The sequence below is a fragment of the Haliaeetus leucocephalus genome, unplaced genomic scaffold, assembly GCF_000737465.1.
Source record: "Haliaeetus leucocephalus isolate CR32 unplaced genomic scaffold, Haliaeetus_leucocephalus-4.0 Scaffold439, whole genome shotgun sequence".
NCBI classification, from domain to species: domain Eukaryota; kingdom Metazoa; phylum Chordata; class Aves; order Accipitriformes; family Accipitridae; genus Haliaeetus; species Haliaeetus leucocephalus.
This window is the reverse complement of record NW_010972875.1, coordinates 8,196,263-8,218,697: the sequence shown is the minus strand read 5'-3', so window position 1 is coordinate 8,218,697 and position 22,435 is coordinate 8,196,263. Positions and strand designations below refer to the sequence as shown.

Below are 22,435 nucleotides of genomic sequence, written 5' to 3'. Positions count from 1 at the left end.
TTTGTGAAAGAAAAGCTTGAGAAGTGGTAAAAGAGAAAAAGAAAAAAAGCAGAGGAAAAGAGTTTAAAGTCATGCAAATGTAGTGAGTATGGTCCCAAGTAGTTGATATGATTTTGCGTTGAGTATTGTAGATGGTAAAAAGGAATAATAGTTCTCACATAAATAACTCTGAGGACTCATTTGAAACTTTTTAAAGTTTATGTGGAAGTATCAGGACAGAATCTGAATTTCCAAAAATACAAAAAGGAGCTGAATTTGTGACCTTTTCCCCAGAAACCTAATCTTGAAAATTCTTACCTCAAATATGGTAGCAGCAAAGCTTAAAAAAAGCTTGGCTTAGAAGTTCCTCAATTATATTATGTTTTATGTCTTTCAGTCAATAACATGATCTTAAAATATTTTTTAAAGAGCTGGAGGGGATGGGAAATAATTGACAGAATTTTTGCTATGAGTGTTGAATTGTTGAATTAGTCTGCAAGGTCCTGAAAGACTTCATTAAAAAAATTCCCAATGCTTGAAGAGTAATATTGTCATCATAATTAATCAACTTAATTTACAATTAAGTTGACTGGGCCCAACATTTTGAAGAACATATTGATCTATGGGAACAAGGAATTTTTTTGGTGGTCTTTCGCTGCTTCTCTGGTGACCCTCAGAAGGTGAATTAAGTAGGTTTTCTGGACTTGCTTAGTCAGCACAAACTTTGAAAGTTTCTGCTCATGTCAGTAGCAAGCCACAAAGGAGGATTGCATGCTGCTGCTGCTCAGGAGAATGAAGAAAGAATTTGAGCAAATTTGGTATCTATATAAATTGATCATGTTTTAGAAACAGAATGCTAAAAAACCAGCTGGTTAAATGTTACAGTGCTACTTCAAACTATAATTTTCCTTTGAACGGTGTTTACTGAACATTCAGAAATTCTGTTCTGTTCAGTGCTCTAATATTTGAATACTTAAGTAAAGATGTTCTTCCTTTTTTATTTCCATATATATGAGAATATATATGCAGAATGATTACAGTAAAATTACATTAAATTTAGAGTTGACTTTGTATGCTTTTTTCTATTGCTGCATTGCTGTTTCTGCTTAGTTCATGCAGTACTATTCCTTTTGTTAAAATAATGCACCATCTTTCTTGCCTGAGCAAGTCCAATTATTGACTAAATGTTGGCTGATGTTCCATTTCCTTTTGATTCTTGCTTATAGCAGGGTGGTGAAAGGATACCTAACACCTATCCCCAAAGTGGTTACAAAGTCTTTTGCAAAGTTTCCAGGGACAAGAAAAGTAAAGTTTTTCTGCCTTGGTTTTGTCCATTTTTTAGCTAAGACATTTTCTCTCTGTACCAATTGCAAAACTTTTTTATTTTGTTTTGGTTTGGGTTTTTTTCCTGTTAAGGCACTTCTTGCGTATGTAATATGAAGGACTTATCCTTTATCTCGGGTTTTGCAATCACTGTAATTCGAGTTGAGGCTGGATTGTTATATTGAAAGTTCTGACAAAAGGGTAAGTCTAGTGTTTTGTTTAATGAAATTAAGGAGTAGTGCAATGCAGGGGTTTGGAATTCTGTAACTATAGTATTGATTTTTTATTTAACGTATAAACTTGCTCTTTCTGTAACAGGTAGTTCTATTGGGGGAAAAACTGAAGGATCCACTGGTAGGCACCAGAATTTTAGAAAAGTAAGTCTTTACTTTTGTTAAATCTTGTTAATCTTATGTATGTCACAGTAAACATGCTAATACAGAAGTGTATTTTGCCACATCTTTTTTGAATACACTGAAGTTAGCATCCCCTAGCATTTCCCTTGTTTAGTTTTGTTCTAGTTTTCTACTACCTCATTCTTTTTTCTTTTGTTATCACTTTTGGGTCTCCAGGATCATGTGCAGGACTTCTAGGGGAAAGGGATGGGGGAGGCAGGGAGGAGGAGCTGCTTTTTGGTAATTTTTGACATGGACTGTGCTTCAGTGTTGGAGCTTAAAATGTTCCTACCCTCTCATTTTATGGAAATGTGAATGTGAAGTCTCACTTCTTTCTTTTTGAATATGCTTTCCAGTGAAGTTCACTGCCTACTCCATTTTTCGGGCAGTCAAAACAGTCCAGTCCTCACAAAAGCTTTACAGAATAATTTAGCTGTGCATGAGTCACCCGCAGTGGGAAATCTAAGTATCAGAAGCACTTCCACAGCTGCACAAATCAAGGATTGTGCAATCAACTTGGAAAAAAAATAATGCCTATCACTAAATATTTTTAAAGTGTTTTATTTACATGTTTGTATTTCTACATGAGATGGATAATTAAGTTTCAGATTAAATATTAGCTTTCTGAAACACCTGTCACTTGTTCTTGGGTGTTGCTGTTAGCAACTGTCCTAATCTTTTTTTATATATGTCCATTTGGTACACTTTTACAATTCTAAGAGTTACAAATAGATGCTGTTGGTATAAATCATTCTTTCATTAAATTTTCTTAGTTTCATATTATTCATTTAGGTCAATACCCTTGTATAAGTATCTATACTGAGAATCATCTTAAAACAGTCACAGTTCATGCTAATTAACATGTTATTTGATAGATAGGTTGGTAACTACTTAGCAACATGTCAGGTATATATATTCCTGTGCTTTACATTTTGCTTGAGTTTCCCATTGACTCTAAGGCTGAGTTCTGGATTTATTTTCATATCCAGAAGCTGATCCATGAGTCCAGACCAGTGTATATGAACAAAACTCATTCTGTCCAGAAATTTCACTTGTCATGGGTTGCCACATGAGATGCAGCAATGCATGGGAGAGTACAGATGTTTCATTTAAATATGGAGCAGACTTATCAAGTAGTAGCTACAATGCTCGTTCCTTTGAGCACAAATTTGAATCTCATTTTTCCTAATTTTGTTCTCTGGTTGTAATTTAACACGTGGTGTAGGTCAGCATGAAATGGCATTGTTGCCAGAAGATGTCTAACCTGGTGATTCACTGCTTCCCCTTCCCCTGTGCCAACACAGTTTTTGAGCAGCCATATGGTGAAACAAATGTAGTTGATTTAGCTGAATGAAACAGTATTTGGGTTAGTTTTAGGCTGGGCCACTTTTAGGCTGTGTTGACTGTGTGATCACAGATACTAATGCTAGCAGAAGAGAGGGAATTTAATATAGGTGTGGAAATGAGTGGTCAAAGTAATGATCAAAGGCTAACACTATGAAAACATTTGTCTTGACCAAGGAGTTTGGTAAAAGTGCCTACAAATATAATTTAACTGTTAGGGTGTGAAGTGCCTAGTTATCTGTAGCCATGTAGTTACCTGCATGGTCTATGTATACATTGGTCTTGCTATCTTACATGTGGTAATTCTTCATCTGCGGACTGATTGAGAGGAAATACTTCAGTCTGTTTCTCCCACGTTCTAGGCGAGTACCCTGTCCATGAGTTAGGAATGTCTTTGTCTCCTGTTTAAAAAAAAAAACCAAACCCCAACAAAAATTGAGTTCATTTCATCGAGTTGCCTGGCATGGCATGCTGCTTTCCCTCTGCCCCTCCACCTGGTTTTAGTGTGCGCATAACTAAGAAGCGGTAAGATGTTTCTGGATGTGCTAGATAATGGTGTCTTAAAGGAATAACTTGTTGATATGAAATAGTTGGTTGTCCCTTAAAAGGTAAGGTGAATTATAAATCAAGCAAGACTGGTTTTAAGACTCATGCTATATGCTTAAAATTTCTCCTAAATAGACTATAAAGGCATTGGGTGCAGAAATAACTTGCATAACTTCTTACTGACCCTCTTGCCCATCTGTTGTCTTGGATTTCTGAAGATTTTTATAATGCAATAGTGAGAACAGAACAAGAAATTTTGACTGAAGGTGTTTAAAGATTAGTTAGTATTCTTTACGTAAGAAGTATAAGTGTTTGTTTAGATATAAAAGCTAATAAATCTTCATTGGGTAGATTTTTCTGGTCTAGGATAGGATTCTGGAAAGATTCATTTGTGTGAATTTCAAAAACTGCTTGTTAGCTACCTTTCCCACCTTGCAGCACACACATGCATACTGAAAGTCTGACAGACAAGGTGCTCACCTAACATGTATGTTCATGTTTTTCTGCAAGATTAATTGTAGTGGATAGCTGAGTGTTGCTGCAGTAATGATAAAGTCTCATTTTCTAAATTTAAACATGAGTTTATATCAACACCAAACAGAAATTTAGTATGCAATGGAAGAAGAATTTTCTTGGCATTATCTTGCTTTGAATGTGTACTAATTATGTCTGTTGAATTTGACAATTTTTTCCAGGACAGTTTTCAAAAATTAGTGTACTTTCTATATCTATACATTCTTCCCTCTTACTACTGGGATAGAGGAAAAACAATGTTTAACTCTTTGATCTGTCTCATTTCTTGGTAAATTTTCTTGTGTAGGAATAAAGTGTTTGATAAATTTTTCCCCTTTGGTTAGATTTATTAGTATTCTTGGTATTATTTATCCTCTCAGGAAAATAATGACAAACCATTTTAGACAAATTGTTGTTTAAACTAACATCTGTACACGATACAAAACTTTTAAAATTGCTAATCCTCTGTTTGATAAATGTGCCCATTTGTAATTGGATGAATCATTTCAAAGTGTTGTTAACTCCAGGATAGGTATCTTGGTACCCTATTTTAAAGTTTTTCCTTAAATTTCTGTTAATACTGAGAAATCGTCAAGTGGGCAACTCTTTTTTTTCTGGTAATTTTATTCTGTAGAAAATCATTGTTTTGTATGTAGCAGATAATTTTCTGGGATAATGAGTAATATTCAGTGGGAATTTAAATTTTTGAGCATGTGTATGTGGTATTTTTCCCCTTTGAACTTCTGAAAAAAACCCTGTCAATTGCCTACCCTCTCAGTTCCATTTAAGAGGCTGAAAGGAGGAAGCTGGGATTTTATTTGTTCGTTGTAAAATATGGCAAGTTTAGATGCCTCCTGAGAGAGAATAGCAGACTCTCCAGATTTTACACCATCTACAACACTTATTCCGCAGCATGGTGAGTGTTAATTTAGAATCTGTTCTTGAGCTGGCTGGCAGCAGGTTGTTTCTGCCCAGAATCCCATTAAAGGAAATGGAGATATACAGAGATGTGAAGATTTTCAGTTTTGAATTGTAACACTAACCGGTTAGCTTCTCTTGATTAAAACTCATGTTGTGAAGTACTGGGTTTTTGTTAAGCACCATTTCAGGAGGCAGTAGCTGTGTTTTTCAGCCAGGCTTGATTATGAGCTAAATTGTATTTTAGATGTGCAAACACAATGCATGCTCTTAAGTCTAACCCATGGTTCACTGTTACAGATCCAGCAGTGGCAGATGTACTTAAGAGGTTCCTGCTCCTTTTTTTAGAGGGGTACTGTTTCTCAGCTGTGCCAATTTTCAAAGGTGCTTGAAGCCACACAAGATAATAAAGATTGTATTTAAAACTGTGTGATATGTGGGTTATTTTAGACACATTTCACAAATCTGCTTCAGTGTGTGGCCAGAGCTAAAGGGATGCGGACCTCCAGTGAGAGCCAATGAAGGGTGGCAAGAAGCAGGATGGAGGCTTATAAAAATGGGTGCAAATGGAATCGTAATGTGTAGCCACAGTCTTTCTCTTGTACAGACTAGTTGCACAGGATTTACAAGCATTATTTCTGCCACACTTACGGCTTTGTTATTGAAGGAAGGGGATCTCCAGTAAGGAACTGTAAATACAAAGGACTGAGAAAATATTTTACATGAGAATACAGAAGAATAGCAATTGTTTCTGACGGCCAGGTCATTAAACACTGCCTTTCAAATTTAAGTTATAAACTTAGTTAGGTTTGTACTATTTTTTTATTATCCTTTATGATTTTCTGGGACAGGGACCGTGTTCACTGACAAACTCTGAAAATCAGTATTATAATCACTTTCTTTTAATATATTTGTTAATAATTTGAAGGGGGCCCATAAACAACACTTCAGGTATCTCTAAATGTAGTTAATTTGGATCCTATAAGGCAAAGAAAATACAGGCAGCCTGGAAAGGAATGGATGGGGAAAAAAGCCTGGTTAGTGCTTCAGCACCCCACAGCCAAGGACCAGTTATTACAAGCCTGACAACCTGCTGAGTGCTTTCCTGGTTACTCTCAGGGAGCTGGAGGGGCAGGCTGCTCCCAGGGGAGGGCAGCCAGGCTCAGGCAAGAGCTCAGATCACCAGCAAGTTCCTGGTGAGGAGGCAGGTCTGAGGATGAGTTGAGAAGTCAAATCAGCCAGATTAGTGGGGTACGTGGCCAGGCATGGGCCAGGCTTGAATGTAGCCCAGGCGAAGAGACTGAGCTTCTTGCACATACCTTCACTGCAGTCTAAACCAAGATTAGAGAGCTGCACTGTATTGGGGAGGGAGCTGTGGGCCCATCTCTGTGGTGAGGAAGGGGAAGGAGATGCAGACTCCAGAGAAGATTGGAAGAGTGGCAGCAGAACAGCTGGTCAAGCAGAGGTGAGCCCAAATGATCTGGAACAGAGGAGTGGTGGGCAGGGGTGTTTTCTTTAACCATGAGCTAGAGAGATGGAAATTGCAAACTGGATTCAGTCCCAAGTTAGGGAGCAAAGTTCTCTCCCAATGGCAGGACAGTCTAGTGATGAAGAACTGATGAAGAATGCAGGAGAGAATTGCTTTTTCCTCTAATCCTCATCATCCATGTTTCTATGAGGATATTATTTACAGTGACTTTTAGCCAGACTTGTCAGAGCAGCTTGCTTAGGTCCATTACCTTTGCAGGGAGTAGACAAGGACACATCTGTGTGACAAACCATTTCTAAAAACTTAACCTCTTTTTACCTCTGTGGTTGCTATATTGTCTCCTACTCATGGTGACCTGTAGGCTCTTCTAGCTGCTGCTGTTTGTTTGGACTTGTACAAATAGGTCTGTGGGCAAATAGTATGCACTCTTTCAAGTGCCACTAAATCTGTGATATCTCTGACCACTACCACAACAGGCCTCCCACTAGGCAGTTCATCTCTCCTATAGACTGCTTGGACTTATCTTCTTTCCTAAAAGTCCCTCAGGAACAGACTTGACACTGGATGAGTTACTTTGATAGTGGCAACCCACACTACCTGTCATCTGTCCTACTGCCCTTTCTTCATTGTATTGCACACAGATGTGTCCTTGTCTGCTCCCTGCAAAGGTAATGGATCTAAGCAAGCCACTCTGTCAGAGCAGGCTACTCATGTCCACTCACAAATTTTCCTATTAAAAGCCCATCTGGGATCAAGTTGTGTGGATGTCTGTGCTAGAAGCAGCCCTCTCCTACTCTGTTTTCCTGTGAAGCAGGTGAAGATACACACCTGCTGTTATAGCATGTTGATCTACAGAAAATGACATTTCTGGGATGTGTCAGCTCTTCTGCACAAGTACAGACCAAGATTACAGTTGATTTGTTGACATGGTGGAGAGAAGTTTGCAATATATGACTATTCCTAGCTGCTAGAATAACCTTCTCAGCTGCAAAGTTTGGACAGCATTTCTTGAAATTCCCTTCAGCCCTATCTTGTGATGGTTTTGTTTTGATTTTTTTTTTTTTTATTTTGAGGTAGAAAATGAGAGACATATGTCAGTTTTAAAAGCATAGTATTTTAACAGATAGCCCTTGATTAGTGAGGAGGGACCAATCAGTCAATACCCTAATTTGCTTTCTCTTGGTGTGTATACCATTGCAAGCAAAGGAACAAGTATCTCGAATCCTGGTAGCTTGTTCTATTAGGCCAAACTATATCTGATTAGAGAGCAGGTTATGGTCTAAAGATCTCTTGCTCTCCACAGAAGTCTATGGTTACTAGGGAGGAGGTGAACCAAGCAAATTCTTCCCCTTCTCTTCCCCTCTACCCCACCTCCGAAAAAGAAAAAGCTAAAGAGAAAAATGGTTAGGCTGGAGGTAAACTGATGAAGCAAAGAGTGAAATGGAAAACATGAGTGATAGTGATGCGCTGTTCTGGGCATGAGATAATGGATGGATCTCTGCTTGCCCATTATGGTGTAATGTCCCAGTAGAATAAAACCCCAGAAGTTCATAATCCAAGTTACCATAAGCAAATGTTTCTTTGCTCCTGGAAAAGAATATCAGGAAGGTTTATAATTATCCTCAGAATCTGTATAATGAATAGGGCTTTTGGTGCTGTGCTTACATTGGGAGTCAGGTTCTGGCTCAGCTGTTTGCTCACAGTGTGATTTTTCTGCTCCTTGGCTTGCTTACCCTGGTACGTAACTAGTGTTAGAGCTCTGCTGGGGCATCAGGTGCTGTGGAAGCGCAGACTGGTGTGCTGTGATTTTGATTCTTTAAGCAAGATCTTCCCTAAGGCTTATCATCAGTGATTATAATAACTAGTTTGTTCCCCTGGCAAAATAGGATTATGGCATAGAGATCAGGTTGTATTAAAGAAGTTAATCTGTTTCTGTTTGTAGAAACTGTAGTGTTGGAAAACTGTATTGTTTCCTGTATTTTTCTTGTGGTATTGCCTGGGTGAAATTATTTGTCTTAATAATACATGTCACCTCACATCAATTCTGTCTGAGGACTGTAATCTGTAAAGTCATGAAAATATTACTTATAAAATCAAGACATTTATATAAAAATCTTTTTTACAATATAAGGGCAATAGTGGTTCTTCCTCAAAAATATTTAGCAATGTTACTGTTAAGGTGAGGTGCTAAAGACAGAGAGGTTTCAGTCACTGACTATATACAAAATTAAATACAGGCAATGCATTGACTATTATCCCATCCATTTTTCAGTCCAATCCTGACAGAATGTCTGTCATGAGCAAGACTGTAGTGTAATTTCACAGTTTGTTCAGTCTTTGAATGTGTCTCTGAGATTTAGTATCGCCAACGTGCATACCAGTATTAGCGATAAAATTGGACTGAAGTTACTGAAATTCTTTCAGTCTAAAACATGGAATGTTTTATCAGACGATGTGAACTTTTCACTATTACCTTAGGTTGGAATGTGGCTTTTTACCCTATGACTTATTCAGAACCTTGTTTCTTTGTCTAAGTGATAACTTGGCACCCAATAACTTAGTGCCTCTCCATGACTGATAAGTCAGCATAGTGCAGAAGTTGCAGTGTTGCTAGTTTTTGTGATTTTTGCTGCAGATTGAGCAATGTTGTGTATTAATAGTTTGTATATCTGTGACAGCAGCTAAGGTTTTTGATTGAGGACCTCAGCTTTCTTAAAGATAGTAAGTTTCTAGCCTTCTTGGTTGCAGAACAGTTTGGGAACATGCACTGCATGTGTACAAAGGATGTAGTATTTGGAGACAGATACGCATATTCATTGTATTTAAAAAATCCTCATGAATTGTAGAGACAGACCCATGACGTTGAACGCTTGTGGCTGACAATGCTGGTGTGTAGGCGTCTTAACCTTTCTGCTGGCTTTCACACGCATGCCATTTCTACTGAGTTAAGAGATCTATGTGGTTTTGGTTACAAAAGCTTTTCCACTGTGATTAGCTTTCCTTTTGGTCTGGTTTAAGCTTGCTTATGTTCATTTATGGCATAAACATATTCCTTTCCTCCTCATCTTAAAATTCCTTTTTGAAATATCCTCAAAAACTTCTTTCTTTTTAAATTCTGTTCTAGACATTATCAAATATGGTTCTGTGCTTAAGGCCTGTGGTGTTTGTCTTAAGTGTTTAATTGTGATTTTAAAAAAAATACACCTCTACATACTGCAGAGCTCATCAGAACTTTATTAGGAGCTGGGTGAGAGTTGGCAGAGTTGTTTGACTCCCAAGCTGTTTAAATTAAAACACAGGTTTCATGTTGCAGTCTCCATAACCTAGACTTCCATGGGACTCTTTGTCACTATTAATGTTTGCACTTGTCAAATGGAACAAAACAGAATAGGAGAGGAGGCTGTAAGCACCTAAAAAAGTAGGTCAATGGGCCAGCAGGTTATTTGGCCAGAAAAGAACAAGTGGCTTCATTGAATCATGCTGTAATTATTTTTCTCCTGTTGGCAGATTGTTCTGCTGTGCTTTAATTTCCTATGTTAATATTTGCATCTGTATTTTAACCACTTTAGAGCCTCTGTTAGATGCAGGGGAAGGAGAAACTTAAGTTTTCTAATCAAATAAGAGATAATTCTGGTGTCTTCCATAAAATCCATTAATGAATTTAAGAGTAGCATAAGCTTAGTTTTTAGATCCCAGCTTCCTTTTTAGAATTTAATATGCCTTAAAATAAAATTTTTCGGAAGTGGTACAAGTACGTTGTAGAGTGAATACATTTTATTTTAAGAACATGTCGTGGTTTAACCCCAGCCAGCAACTAAGCACCACGCAGCTGCTCACTCACCCCCCCCCCACCCAGGGGGATGGGGGAGAAAATCAGGAAAAGAAGTAAAACTCGTGGGTTGAGATAAGAACGGTTTAATAGAACAGAAAAGAAGAAACTAATAATGATAATGATAACACTAATAAAATGACAACAGCAATAATAAAAGGATTGGAATGTACAAATGATGCGCAGGGCAATTGCTCACTACCCGCAAAAACAACTCAAAACATAGCACTGGTACCATCTACTAGGAAGACAGTTAACTCTATCCCAGCTGAAACTAGGACGGAACAGTAAGCAAGGCAGATAGAAACAGGATAAAGATGAGAGAAAAAACTGATTTCATGTAACTTAAAAATGTGGAAAGTAGCATGGTTCAAGGGAAGAAACTGTATAAATGAAATGTAATGGTGTAAAGAGGCTGGAAGTTGGTGATCACTTCTACTGGTGCTGAGGTTTTTTATGGAAGAAGAGCATTTGTGAGGTAAGTTTGGAATACATTCTTGAAAGTGTTTTTGAAGTGGGTTTTGAAAGAAGGGGTCTGTCTGAGGCAGTAGCAATAATGCAGCTGGGCAACTTTGCTAGTTGTCAGCAGCAGCATTCTACACATTCTGGAGTCCTGAGAGTGTCAATGTTGGAGACTTGAAGAGGAGAAGACATAATTGAGAAAGCCAGGAGAGGCCCAAGTAAGAGTTTCAGCAGAGAAGGTGTTTAAATAGTGGTATAAAGATGTACTTTGTAGGTAGCAAGTGGAAGTGAAGATGTAGATGATGTGGTTAATACGGAATTCAAAAATAAAAATGACAGCAAGATTAAAGATAGGCATAAAGTGATAGCTTAAAGCAGGGATGAAATTGTGTCAGAATATCCTGCTTATCAAGGAGAAGAGCTTTGAACCAAGGTGAATTTGGATAGTGAAATACTTGGGATATTTTTAATAAGCAGAATACGGCATTTATAAATTATTCTTGTTGGAATGATTACTTCTATTTTATTTAAAAAAAAAACAAATAAGTGATCATTTCAAAACTCATTGATTTTAAAACTCTCCTTTTTCATTTTTTTACAGTTCAAAATTTAATGCTTTTCTGCAGAGGAGGATACATCTAACTCGACATTGTTCTTCAAAGGAACCAGGTTTCATCCATAAACCTCACACTTTAACAAGTCCCAAAGTGTAAAAGGTAAAATTATATTCTTATAATTAATAAGGTTCCTATGGCTTTTAATCATCAACACTGAAGGGCTGAGTAGCAGTGTTAAGTAGTGTCTTTTGTTCTCTAGAACACAACTGAATTTGAATCTTAGAAACAGACATAGTCCTTGATTTCTGTAGTTTGCTTTAAATTTGACTGGTTTCATTGGAATTATTTCTGCAGTCTTATCCATTGGCACGTAGGAACGCTGAGAATGTTCAGCCTCTTGCGAATTTGGATGCAAAGACAGGAGGGTCAGACCTTGAAAAGTGAGAAGGAAATGTACTACAGGTGCATTTCCTGTAGCCTTTATGTTCTTTTAAGTATTTGTCTTGGATACCAAAACTAAGTTGCCAGTTCTGGTGTAGGATCTCTCTACTAAAACAAGTGAATGATTTTGTTGAATTCTAGAAATTGAGTGCTTTGTTAAAGTGAAATAATGACTTTTAAATTCTGAGTCTGCATAACGAAGATGTCATTTATGTCACAGGTGAGAGTTTTCTGTATTTAGCTGTACATATATTTTTCTTCTGCAGATTAAGGGAATAATATATCATTTGTCCTACAGAATTTTGTATTACTCTTGATCCCTATAATCTTACATTCCAAATTTGTTTAAAAACTAACATAGGGCTAAAAGTGTAATTAGTGCATACCTGTGTTAGTGCATACTGTGCAAGCTAAATGAAATCAAATTTCTAATTGGTGTCTTTATTTTAAACTTAATTCCATGCCAGCGATGGTAGTTTGCTTTTACTGCTGAGCAACTTTTCTGTTGTTGCATGCTTTTGACCAAAAGTCAAACATTTCTTCATAATTTACTTTCCTTGTGCCATTTCTGGCTGGTTTTTGAATAGTGCAACTCCATTACTTTATAAAACTTGGCCAACTAATTTGAGGAATTTAATTTGTCAGTATGGCCAGTGCAATTTTTATTTTGAAGAATTGGAGTGAAGGAATAGGTTTGCTTCCAGTGTGTCTTCAGAGCACTAGATTTTGGAGAATAAAGGCAAGACGAAGTTGGGCTGTATTAGCTGAAGAAGTAGGTAAGAGGACTCATGGGGCATTTGGGCAAAACCAAATGCACACCTTGTGATGTACCTTGAAAGAGATTGTGCTGCAGCACAGCTCTCCCACTTACTTTCCTCCTGCACTCGAGTTATGAAACTTTGTGGGGAAAAATACTAGTCTTGTGAAGCAAACCTGCATGGTATGTGGCTGTTGTAGACTCTGAGGCAGTTTGGTTGAAACATAAGCTTTCTTCCTCAGTTTCCCCATATATTAAAAAACTGGGATAAGATTTTCCTGGAACATTTTGCAGACTGTCTGGATCACGATGTTGCTGCCATATTTCTTGTGGTATTAACACTGCAAGTTCCACTGGATTTGGCACTCTCAGAAACAAACAAATCCTTCCTTCCCAGAAACTATGAGTCACTGAAGTGACTAAAACCAGCTCCTTTGAAATAAATGCAATGCGTTTTTACTATGAAGTTTGTAACATAGTAAAAATTCCCAAAGATATGCAAGTTTAACTAATATAAAACTTCTTGCTGCATGCAGTTGTTCCTTAATCACTGACAATGTTACAATTTTGCTGCTCCATTTGAGCAGCCTCTGACAACTGACTTTTCTGTATCAAAGAAAAAGGTTTAATTGTATCAGTTTATGTTTGACTTTCACTAACCCCTGTAATTTTGTAATTTTGGGGTACCTAAAAGTAGGTGCTTGTTGAATTATATACTTATTTTAATTTTATATTCCTTCTCTCACTATTAATATTTCATTCACATTCTTTATTCAAAATCATGTGTGCAGCTGGAAAACCAAGAACTTCCTGCTGAAACTTTGTAGTGAATAAGTGACTGCTTTAGGAAATGGCCAGGTTAACTAACTTTCTCACAGTATGGAGATCATATTCTAATGGGTATCTTATTGTTATCATTTCACGTGTCTATTATAACAATGTGCTCAAGAAAAAAATAGAGTAAGAAATAACCTATAGCTGTAAAATACTATATCCCAAATGCTTTCTCTTTGCACAGTTTCTAAATAGAATGTATTACTACCGAGGAGTGTATTTTACATCTGTTCAATCTTCAAAATTATGAGAGTCTTTTAGGTAAACGTTAAAATAAAAATGAAAAGCTATATCTGAATTCCAAGTCAGAAAAAGGTTTGTATTGGTTTAGTCCGGACTTACTGTGGCATTTAATAAAACAATGTTCTTTTGAACTCACTGTCATGTAAAATGAGATATTAAAGTCCAGGTTGTGATGGCAGTGGAGACTGCATTAGAGAAGGTAGGAGGGTAGAGCAGAAGGTTGGGAGAGAGAGGAAGTTAAAGAGCAGCTTATAGAGCAAATTAAAACTTCAGTATGCTCTAATGAAGATCATGTTTGTTCCTCCAGAATCACATTTTGATATTTTTTCTTCTCTTATAGGCAAACGTACAAATGTCTACCACAAGACTAAAGTGTGATATGTTATGTTTTTTACCATAAGCACCCATAAAATGAGCTCCATTGCAGACAGGTATGTTAATAGATACTGAGAGTTTTGGGACAATTACTATTCAATGCTTTCTTTAATAATCTTTTTCTTATGGTTAATATATAGAGAATATTAATTTATGCAAAAAATAAAAGGAGTGAGTTTGAGGCTAATTTTGACAGCTATTTTGGTAGTTGTTAGATGTGTTGTTTAATAGTCATTGGAAATAGCGATTTTTATTCTCCTGAGATTAACCTTAAAATGTATTACTTGTTTTCAGCCATGGAACAGCACATGTGCAAGTTAAGCTGATTTTTAATGTTTACTTGAATATTTTTATTTTTTTTTTAGTACTTCAATATTTGATTAAGGAAAACAAATACATTTAAATGATTAGTGATGCTGCAGATGATAGTAAAGTGACCTGCTAACCTATTTCAAGGGAAAAGTAATAGCTGAGACATGTTTTCTACTTGAGTCCTTGAGCTGGACTTTCTTAGCAGCTTAGGTGAACATCTGTCCTTAATATTCTGTCTATTACCATTTTTGAGACTTCAGGAAATGAAACTTTCATCAAATTTACCGAAAGTTAAACCTGATTAAAATAAATAACAATAAAAGCAAAGGGTAAAACTTCTAAAATGCTTGTCTGACTTGTCAGTTCTTTTAGTAAAGTTTTGTGGCATTTCACTGACACTTAAGCCTTTTGAATATATGAATTCCATTTAAAAGCTTTATGTTTCTGTAGTAGCATACAAAATAATTTCTTCCTAACATCACTGCTTATCGTAATGTACAATTGCTTGATCATTTATCAGTTATAAATCAGAGAGATGAGGTAAGCTTTTTAGAAAGACAGTTACTTGCCCTAAGGGAAGGAAACATGAGGATAAAAAAATTAAGGGTGGACACACGGAGGTCAGCATGGACAGCACTAAATAGACTGAAAGCAGACAGAAGAAGTTAGTGAAATAAAATGTGAAAGTCCATTATACAGCAGTTTTGGAAAACAGAAGAACAGTTTTGACTTGACTTTTTAAAAAAAGGAAATGGAACAGAGGTGTTGTATAAAGTATACTGAGGCATCTTCAAAGGAAAACATGTCTTTATTTTGATATTTTAATACCTCTTTAGCAGTACATGGACAGTTGTCCAGCTGAGGAGAAGTTATGTGATATTTGGTGAGAAAGCAAATATAATGAATAATTACTGTTACTGTTTGATGTTGATATTAATGCGTATCTATAAAATTACGTATGTGGATAAAGTATAGCATATTCCTCAGCTCTCTTCCATTAATAGTGCTTCAGTATTTAAGAAAAATGTGCTTTCTTACTATGTACTATGTGCTTTCTTACTAAATGTTTCCGATAATTGGAATAGAAGTTGCCAATAAGTAAAAATAAATTATATATGCCCTCTCCCATGTTTTCAAAAGGATAAGGTAATGCAAATAATCAAGAAGACAGAAAAACAAAATTAAGTGTTTGCATAGGGTTGTAAGTTCTTACTAGAAATAGTCTGAAAATCCTTTGAGTTGTGTCAGAAGTTTAAGGGTTTTTGCCTTCTCTTTAGTAACCATCCTACAAGGAGAACTTATAGCAGACTTAGTTTCAGGTTATTGATGATGGTCCTTGTGAGACATCACAGTAAAACAGTGCTTTGGTTTCTTGATGTAACAGAGATGATAAATAATGAGCTCCCACCCCATCGTGATTGGACTCCATGAGAGAAATTTTGCACTCCAACATTTATTTCTGTTTGTTTCTTTCAGAAATGATGGAAGCATTTTTGATGGGCTGGTGGAAGAAGATGACAAAGATAAAGCAAAAAGGTAAGTTTTTAAGTTATTTAAAGCTAAGAAATGTCCTATGCTTGTACACTTAAACTTACTAGGGTCATTTCTAAACAATAAAAATGTGATTCTTTTATAAATAACCATATTACTCAGCAGCATTTCTTTTACTGTTATTCTTCAGATATGTTGTGTATTTATAACTGTGGTTCAATTATTTGTATTTTTGTAAAAGGGTGCTTTATTCCAAAGGCTTAGCTTCACACCTCTGTGAGAAGGAGGAAGCCACTCTTCAAAAATGCTGTCTGAGATATACAGTAGGTGTTTTTGTGACAGTTCTCACAGCAGAAATTCTTAAGGGGCTGTTTGCATCGGGAACCTGCCAGTAGTATGCAGCTTATTATAAGAAAGTTTATATAAAAGTTGTTATAAAAGATTTTCTACTTTGTTTTTCAGAGTGTCTAGAAACAAGTCTGAAAAGAAACGGCGAGATCAGTTTAATGTACTTATCAAAGAGCTGGGTTCCATGCTTCCAGGTAATGCTCGGAAGATGGATAAATCCACTGTACTGCAGAAGAGCATTGACTTTTTACGGAAGCACAAAGGTAATTATTTGTAACAATAAAAAAATATTTGTGAATTCTTAATTTTTTAAACAATATTCACTTAGTACATAAAACATTAACCATTTTGCAGCTCCTTTAAGGAAATTTTCAAAAAAATGTAAAGAGCTCCTGAGGAAAGACATTCTTACAATAATAATTTAGGTAGCAGAGATATAACTATGTTTTTGCTAATATTTTGCAAAAGCCAGTACTAATTTTTTTTTTGTCCCATAGTTGTCAAAGAAGTCTTTTTCATAAAGAGAAGCATTTATTTTTTAAATAACCTTGAAGTTTTTAGTTCTGGACCAACGGAGACCTTTAGAATATAGTTGCTTCATAAGGCACGAGTTGTCAAAGTTTTGCTTCAGAGGAAAACTGCCAATTCGTTTCCGTGGAAGTACTTGCTGGAAGTACTTATTTTGATATTTAGATAAGACTGGTTTGAACTGGTTTGTCCCTCCAAGGTCCACATAAAGCAAGATAAATCACTGAAAAAGCTAGTCCAAGGGAAGTTGATGCTCCTGCTCTTCGTGTCGGGTATCTACACAACTGGCTGCTTTAACGAAGATGATAAGACAATGGGGCATTGTGGTCTCTAGCCAGTGTTAATGGGTGACACGCAGTGGGCATACAGACCAGGAGCATGGGCATTTTCTTTTTTCCTTTTAGCTGGAAAAAACCCCCAGAAAATCTACAAATACTTTTAGCTGAACTTTCTAATTTTCAAGACCTACCCACTGATATATAAGCCAATGAGTGTGTGTTTGTCATTTTGTAAACCGTCATGTGAAATGTCAAAACAATGAATGTCTTTGAACATCCTTGCTATGTTTTGTTTCTCTGGTTGTTTGCATCAGCTGATGGTGGGATATACCCAGATATGTTGTACTGAAGTTCATTACAGTTATTTCTGTCACAAAAAAATTCTTCCACCAAGCGTACACTTATTTATGGCTGTTTGATATTTATGTACATAAAAAAATGCCTGTTCCTGCTCCTACACTTGTTCTTAATATGGCACCTTGCGGTTCATGCTGCCAAAAACAAGATTAAAATTCAGGAAAATGAACTCTTTTGCTAGTTAACCCAGTTCCCCGAGTAATTTCTGGGCGTGCATACTAACTAGAAAGCAGTAGGGACAAAAGAAGCAGCTATAAGGTTATAAAATAAAATAAGTAAAGTTGTGGAGTGGATGAATAGGTATGTATTTATAAACAGTATGTGTGTCAATTTAAGGTATTTTAAGGTCTGATAAATATTTTTCCATGCCCTAGCGTGTCTCTTCCGTTAGTGTTATGGTTCAAGTGCACTAGATGTGTACTGAATAGTGCCATTAAAAGGGTAAACATAACAATTAAAATGGAAAGGGAGAGGGGAATAATTTGTGTCAGAATTCATAGATTTGGGGTTTTTTTGCCAATTAAATATTTATTATGCTGTTTTAATTCTCTGAGACACATTTGTCTCAAAAAGAAAAGCGGTATGAAGGCTCCTTTTCTGTAAAAGTTCTGCAGATTCTGAGGCCTTTGTGAAAATTGGTTCTGTTCCAAAATCACTTTATCTTGTATTGATGATTCTTATCATAAAATATAGAGTGTAGAATGAACACGTGTCAGCCAGTCAGCAGCACCAGTCATACATTTTTCTTCAAAGTGCTTTCTGAGATTATTTTTTTAAATTATTTTTTTTATTTTATTTTTTTAGGATAAAGCGGGGAAAGCAGCTCTGGAGATGGATGCTTTTTAGGGCATGGTGCTTTTTTCCTTCAGCTGGTGGGGCAGAGTGCAGCTTTGTGTGACTGCACATATCATATTAAGGTCTCTAAAGCTCTGGCTGCCAGCGCTTACTAGCACTGCTCTGCACTGGTTTACATGAAAGTATTTTGGACAAAATGTTGGCAAAGGTCAGAAGCATATTTTGTCTCCTGAGGTGCTTGGATCTGTTACAATAAAGCAGAGTGACCCTAGCAATAAATGAATTGTTCAGCACTGATTAGCTGCTTTATTGTTGAAAATCCTGCTGTGTTCAGCCACCAGGTTTGGATTAACTGCATTGCTTCTGGTTCTTTCTGGACCATTTCCACATTGGCCAGGCTTGGTACTCTGGCAGCAGCTCCAGATGAACTATCTGAGCTGGTTATTGGCCAGTGTGGATTCTGTTTCTCATTGGGAAAAAACAGCAGGCTAAACACACTGAAATTATATTACTGAGAGCTTCTCCTTGGCTACCTAATACTGCCTACCATCTTCCTTTGAATTTGTAAACAAGAAATTTTTGAAAATGGTGAAATACTGAAGAATTTTGCTGCTTATAATTACAACCAGCAGACTGATAGTCATACAACCCACAGATAAATGCTACAGATCTTGGCCCAGCTGGCAGTTTTTTTGAGGATGCTCAGTGCTGATGCAGAGTTGCTTCAGATCCAGGATTTGAAGACTGGAGTTTAATGTGCAAGTTTGGTTATGCTTCTCTGTCTGGTATTTAGCTCAGGAACGTGACCTCAGTGCCATTTATCTTTGAATACAACCTTCTGCCAAAATTTTTAGGCATTTCTCTGAAGTTACCAAGTGAAACAAGTTCTTTCCATGTTACTTTGGCTCTGTTTTCCAATATCATACTTGCTGTTCTAATTATGGGAAATGTAAAAGAACACCTGTGTTTGTGATAAGACAATTCAGAATGGTTTGTTAAAGGCATGAACTTCAGCTTTTATTTAGTATAAATCCTTTCTACTGCAGAAGCCAGAGTGACTTATTTCTGTGTCCTTTGACTTACCCCTCAGTGTTCATTCAATACATTTGTTCTGACTGAAAAGTTGGATTTGGGGTTATACTTAGGTTATCCTTATTCTCCAGCCCACTCTTGCTGCTTTGTGATGCCATTTCAAAACAGATAGCAAAAGCCTGATCAATTTATGTCTTTTGTGAGATCTGATCATTGGAAATTGTGGTCCATCTTATTTGTTGATTTTTTTTTTTTTTTCCCATCTCCTTGCAGCTCTCCACTTCTTACCAGTTTCTTGCATGACATTGCTGTTGTTTACTCTTCTTTTAGTTAAGTCTAAATCTCTTTTGTAAAGTTTTCCCCCTTCAGTCTGGGAACCAAAATTCTGAACTGTTCCAGCCCTTTGCATATTTAACTCAGTTCTGGGTTTTCTGTGCTCTTTGAGCCATCTGAACTAACAAACTAGCTTACGGCCTTTGTACAGACTTGTCCTTTAGAAAGCAAAAGCCTTAAAGACATGGTTTGGTTCTTTCGATTTGTCTAAAATACTTGATTCACAATTACTTGTTCAAGGTTGTTCTTACAACCAGTACTTCTGTAATGCCTTTGTTACTCATGAAAACTGAAGTACTACGCTGTCTTGCTTCTTGTTGTTTCAGTTATCAGTTGATAAGGAAGCATCAGCTTTCAGAACCTGGGGTCTGGTTTTGCTTAGCTGTTGTTTCTCTCACCTCTGTATTGGAAGTTAATCTGTGTATTTCTCTTAAGTCCTACAGGAATCTCTGTTCAGAATTTGTCTCTGTGTACAAAATCAGACAGTAATTTTGCAGTGGAGTCTGTCATATAGCTCTTAACAGTCTTTGTTGAAAAACTACTCTTTTTTTACTATAACCTTATTTCTCTACAGAAAAGAGTGGGAAGAAGAGACAGTGACAATTTTTAGTGCAAAGGTTAGAATGACCAGGATTGGCCAAGATACTTGAGGATCAGGTGTTTTAATGACCTAAACTGATCAGGAATTTTGGCTTTCTAAATCTTTGAAAACAACGCTCTCAATAAAACATTTTATTATAATTTCAGAGGAAAGAGTATTTTTCCATTGTCAAAATGTATTACTTACTGTCATTAACTTCAGCATTACCTTGAAGTCTGGCAGGACTGTAGCACAAACTGGTAGAAGGAAAGAGAAGACAAATCTAATTATGAAATAGAGGAGAAGACATTTTCTTTTTAAGGAATAATATCTATATGTAATGAGTGAAAAACAGAGGGGACTAGAGAACCTTCTGCTATTTCCTACTGTGTATACGTAGCTTAGTGGGAAAATAACGGCTTTTGAAAGTATAAATCTTTATATTGTATATATGTTTGATTGTAGAAATTACTGCACAATCAGATGCCAGTGAGATTCGACAGGACTGGAAACCGACATTCCTTAGTAATGAAGAGTTCACACAGTTAATGTTGGAGGTATATTATTTCCGTTTTTTCTGGGAGTTGAATATTTCCTCAGTGGGAGTCATTCCATGATGAAGTTTTTCAGTTTGATGACATAACTTTTTATTTTCATATTTTAATTGTAACTATACGTTTTCATTAAGATAAACAGCCAAAATCCCTATGTATGCAGTGTAACGCAAACCAGTTTTTTCTTCTAACTGCATTTTCAGTTATGTAAAACATTACAATAGAGCAAGTCCACAAATGAACATATTTACTGTCAAAGTAAAGTGGATATTTTAAATTATCAATGTAAGGAAGGTACTAGTTAAAGTTATGCATAAATTAAAATCTTAATTATAAAAAAGGCTCAACACATCCATGTAATGTGAGCAATAAAGTGTTTCATTTCTCTGCTTAATACACTTTACGAAAATGGTGTGTAAGCGTTACTTTGCTAAAGAAGATTATGTGAATAGTTGGATTACTACTAGAAATAAGCTTTCAGTATAAGCTATCATTTCCTTGGAAATCAGGATAAGTCATTTGTATCTTGTTAGTGAAACAATTTCTAATATTAGTTAAATGAAAAATATTAAAGTAAATGAACAAGCACTTTTTATTTTCATTCCATAGTTAAACCTTTTCTTTGAGGCATGGATTTTAAAAGTAAAAAGTTCTGATTTTCTGTATTTTAAAAAAAAAATAATAAAAAATCCTCTGGGGTGAATTTGCATATTTTTTCCAACAAGTTAGTGAAGTAGTTGCTTCTGTTTTTCAAGCTTTTTTGTAGCTGTTTTTGGTGTTTCTCAAGTCCTCTTACAAAATACGTGTCTGCAACTAGTGACTGTAAACCTAGAACAATATGATATAACAACTTTTTTCAAAGATGTGAGCCTTAAAATTTCCTATTTAGAAATACAGTTCTGTCATGCTTTCATGTTTGGTAGCATTCAACTAAAAGATAGTTGCGTTATGTTCAGTGGAAATAAGTTTGAGTTAAGTAGAAGATAAGGCAATCAGAACTATCTCACAGTTTTAAAGTCTCAATAAAATCTTGCTACAAGTTTCTTTTATTGAGATTGGGAATATTGAGATTTTAAATACCAAAATTTATTGATTTCACCACCTCTTTTATTTGTTCTTCTCTTAGTTTTTCCATGTCTTCTTGCTTTTGTGTCTAGCTTATTTTTCTGAGTTTTCTGATGTTTAAAATTATGATGGAATTAAAAATAACAGGCAGGCAGAGTGGGAGATGGGGGGAAACAGTGGCTAGCTGTGTATGGACTTGCTTCTGAAACCACAGATTATTTAAGAACAGAACAGTATGGGAATTGTAATGCTTGTAGTGTAAAAGCAACACTAAGAAGTTTTAGTAGTGAAAGGCATTCTCATTTTTATAATCAACTAAACGAAAATTGGTCTAAATTATTTTCCATGTTGAATATAGCTTAACATTTTTAATATTCTCTGTTTCTTTTTATTTAACTGCCCATTATGTTTAATTTCAGGCTCTTGATGGTTTTTTTTTAGCAATTATGACAGATGGAAATATAATATATGTGTCTGAAAGTATAACTCCCTTACTTGAACATTTGCCAGTAAGTACAAATTGCTTTCAGTAACAGATCAGTTTGTCTATGGATGGTGTTCTGCTATGAGTACTAATTAATCATTAGCCTTTTCAGCATTATAGAACAGATATATTCTTTGTTTTAATACTTCTGCTTTTTCTTTAGCACAACTCCTTCCTACTGGTCTGTCTCCTATATTAAACATTTCCTTTGGAAATACAGAATGCAGTCAGCACTCTGATAAGCAGGATTATGAAGTGTCAGACTAGCATCAG

At 36.0% G+C, this 22,435-nt stretch overlaps 1 protein-coding gene across 1 annotated transcript in view; it reads left to right on the top strand.

Annotated features, from left to right (window-relative positions):
• Window positions 1-22,435, top strand: part of CLOCK (clock circadian regulator) — a 61,521-nt gene that overhangs the window by 17,685 nt on the left and 21,401 nt on the right. The window contains 7 exon segments of the mRNA XM_010574517.1: window positions 1,621-1,679; window positions 11,400-11,514; window positions 13,971-14,061; window positions 15,794-15,853; window positions 16,271-16,419; window positions 20,525-20,616; window positions 22,098-22,187. Of these exon segments, the coding sequence (XP_010572819.1) occupies window positions 14,015-14,061; window positions 15,794-15,853; window positions 16,271-16,419; window positions 20,525-20,616; window positions 22,098-22,187 (438 nt within the window). The 5' untranslated portion in view covers window positions 1,621-1,679; window positions 11,400-11,514; window positions 13,971-14,014.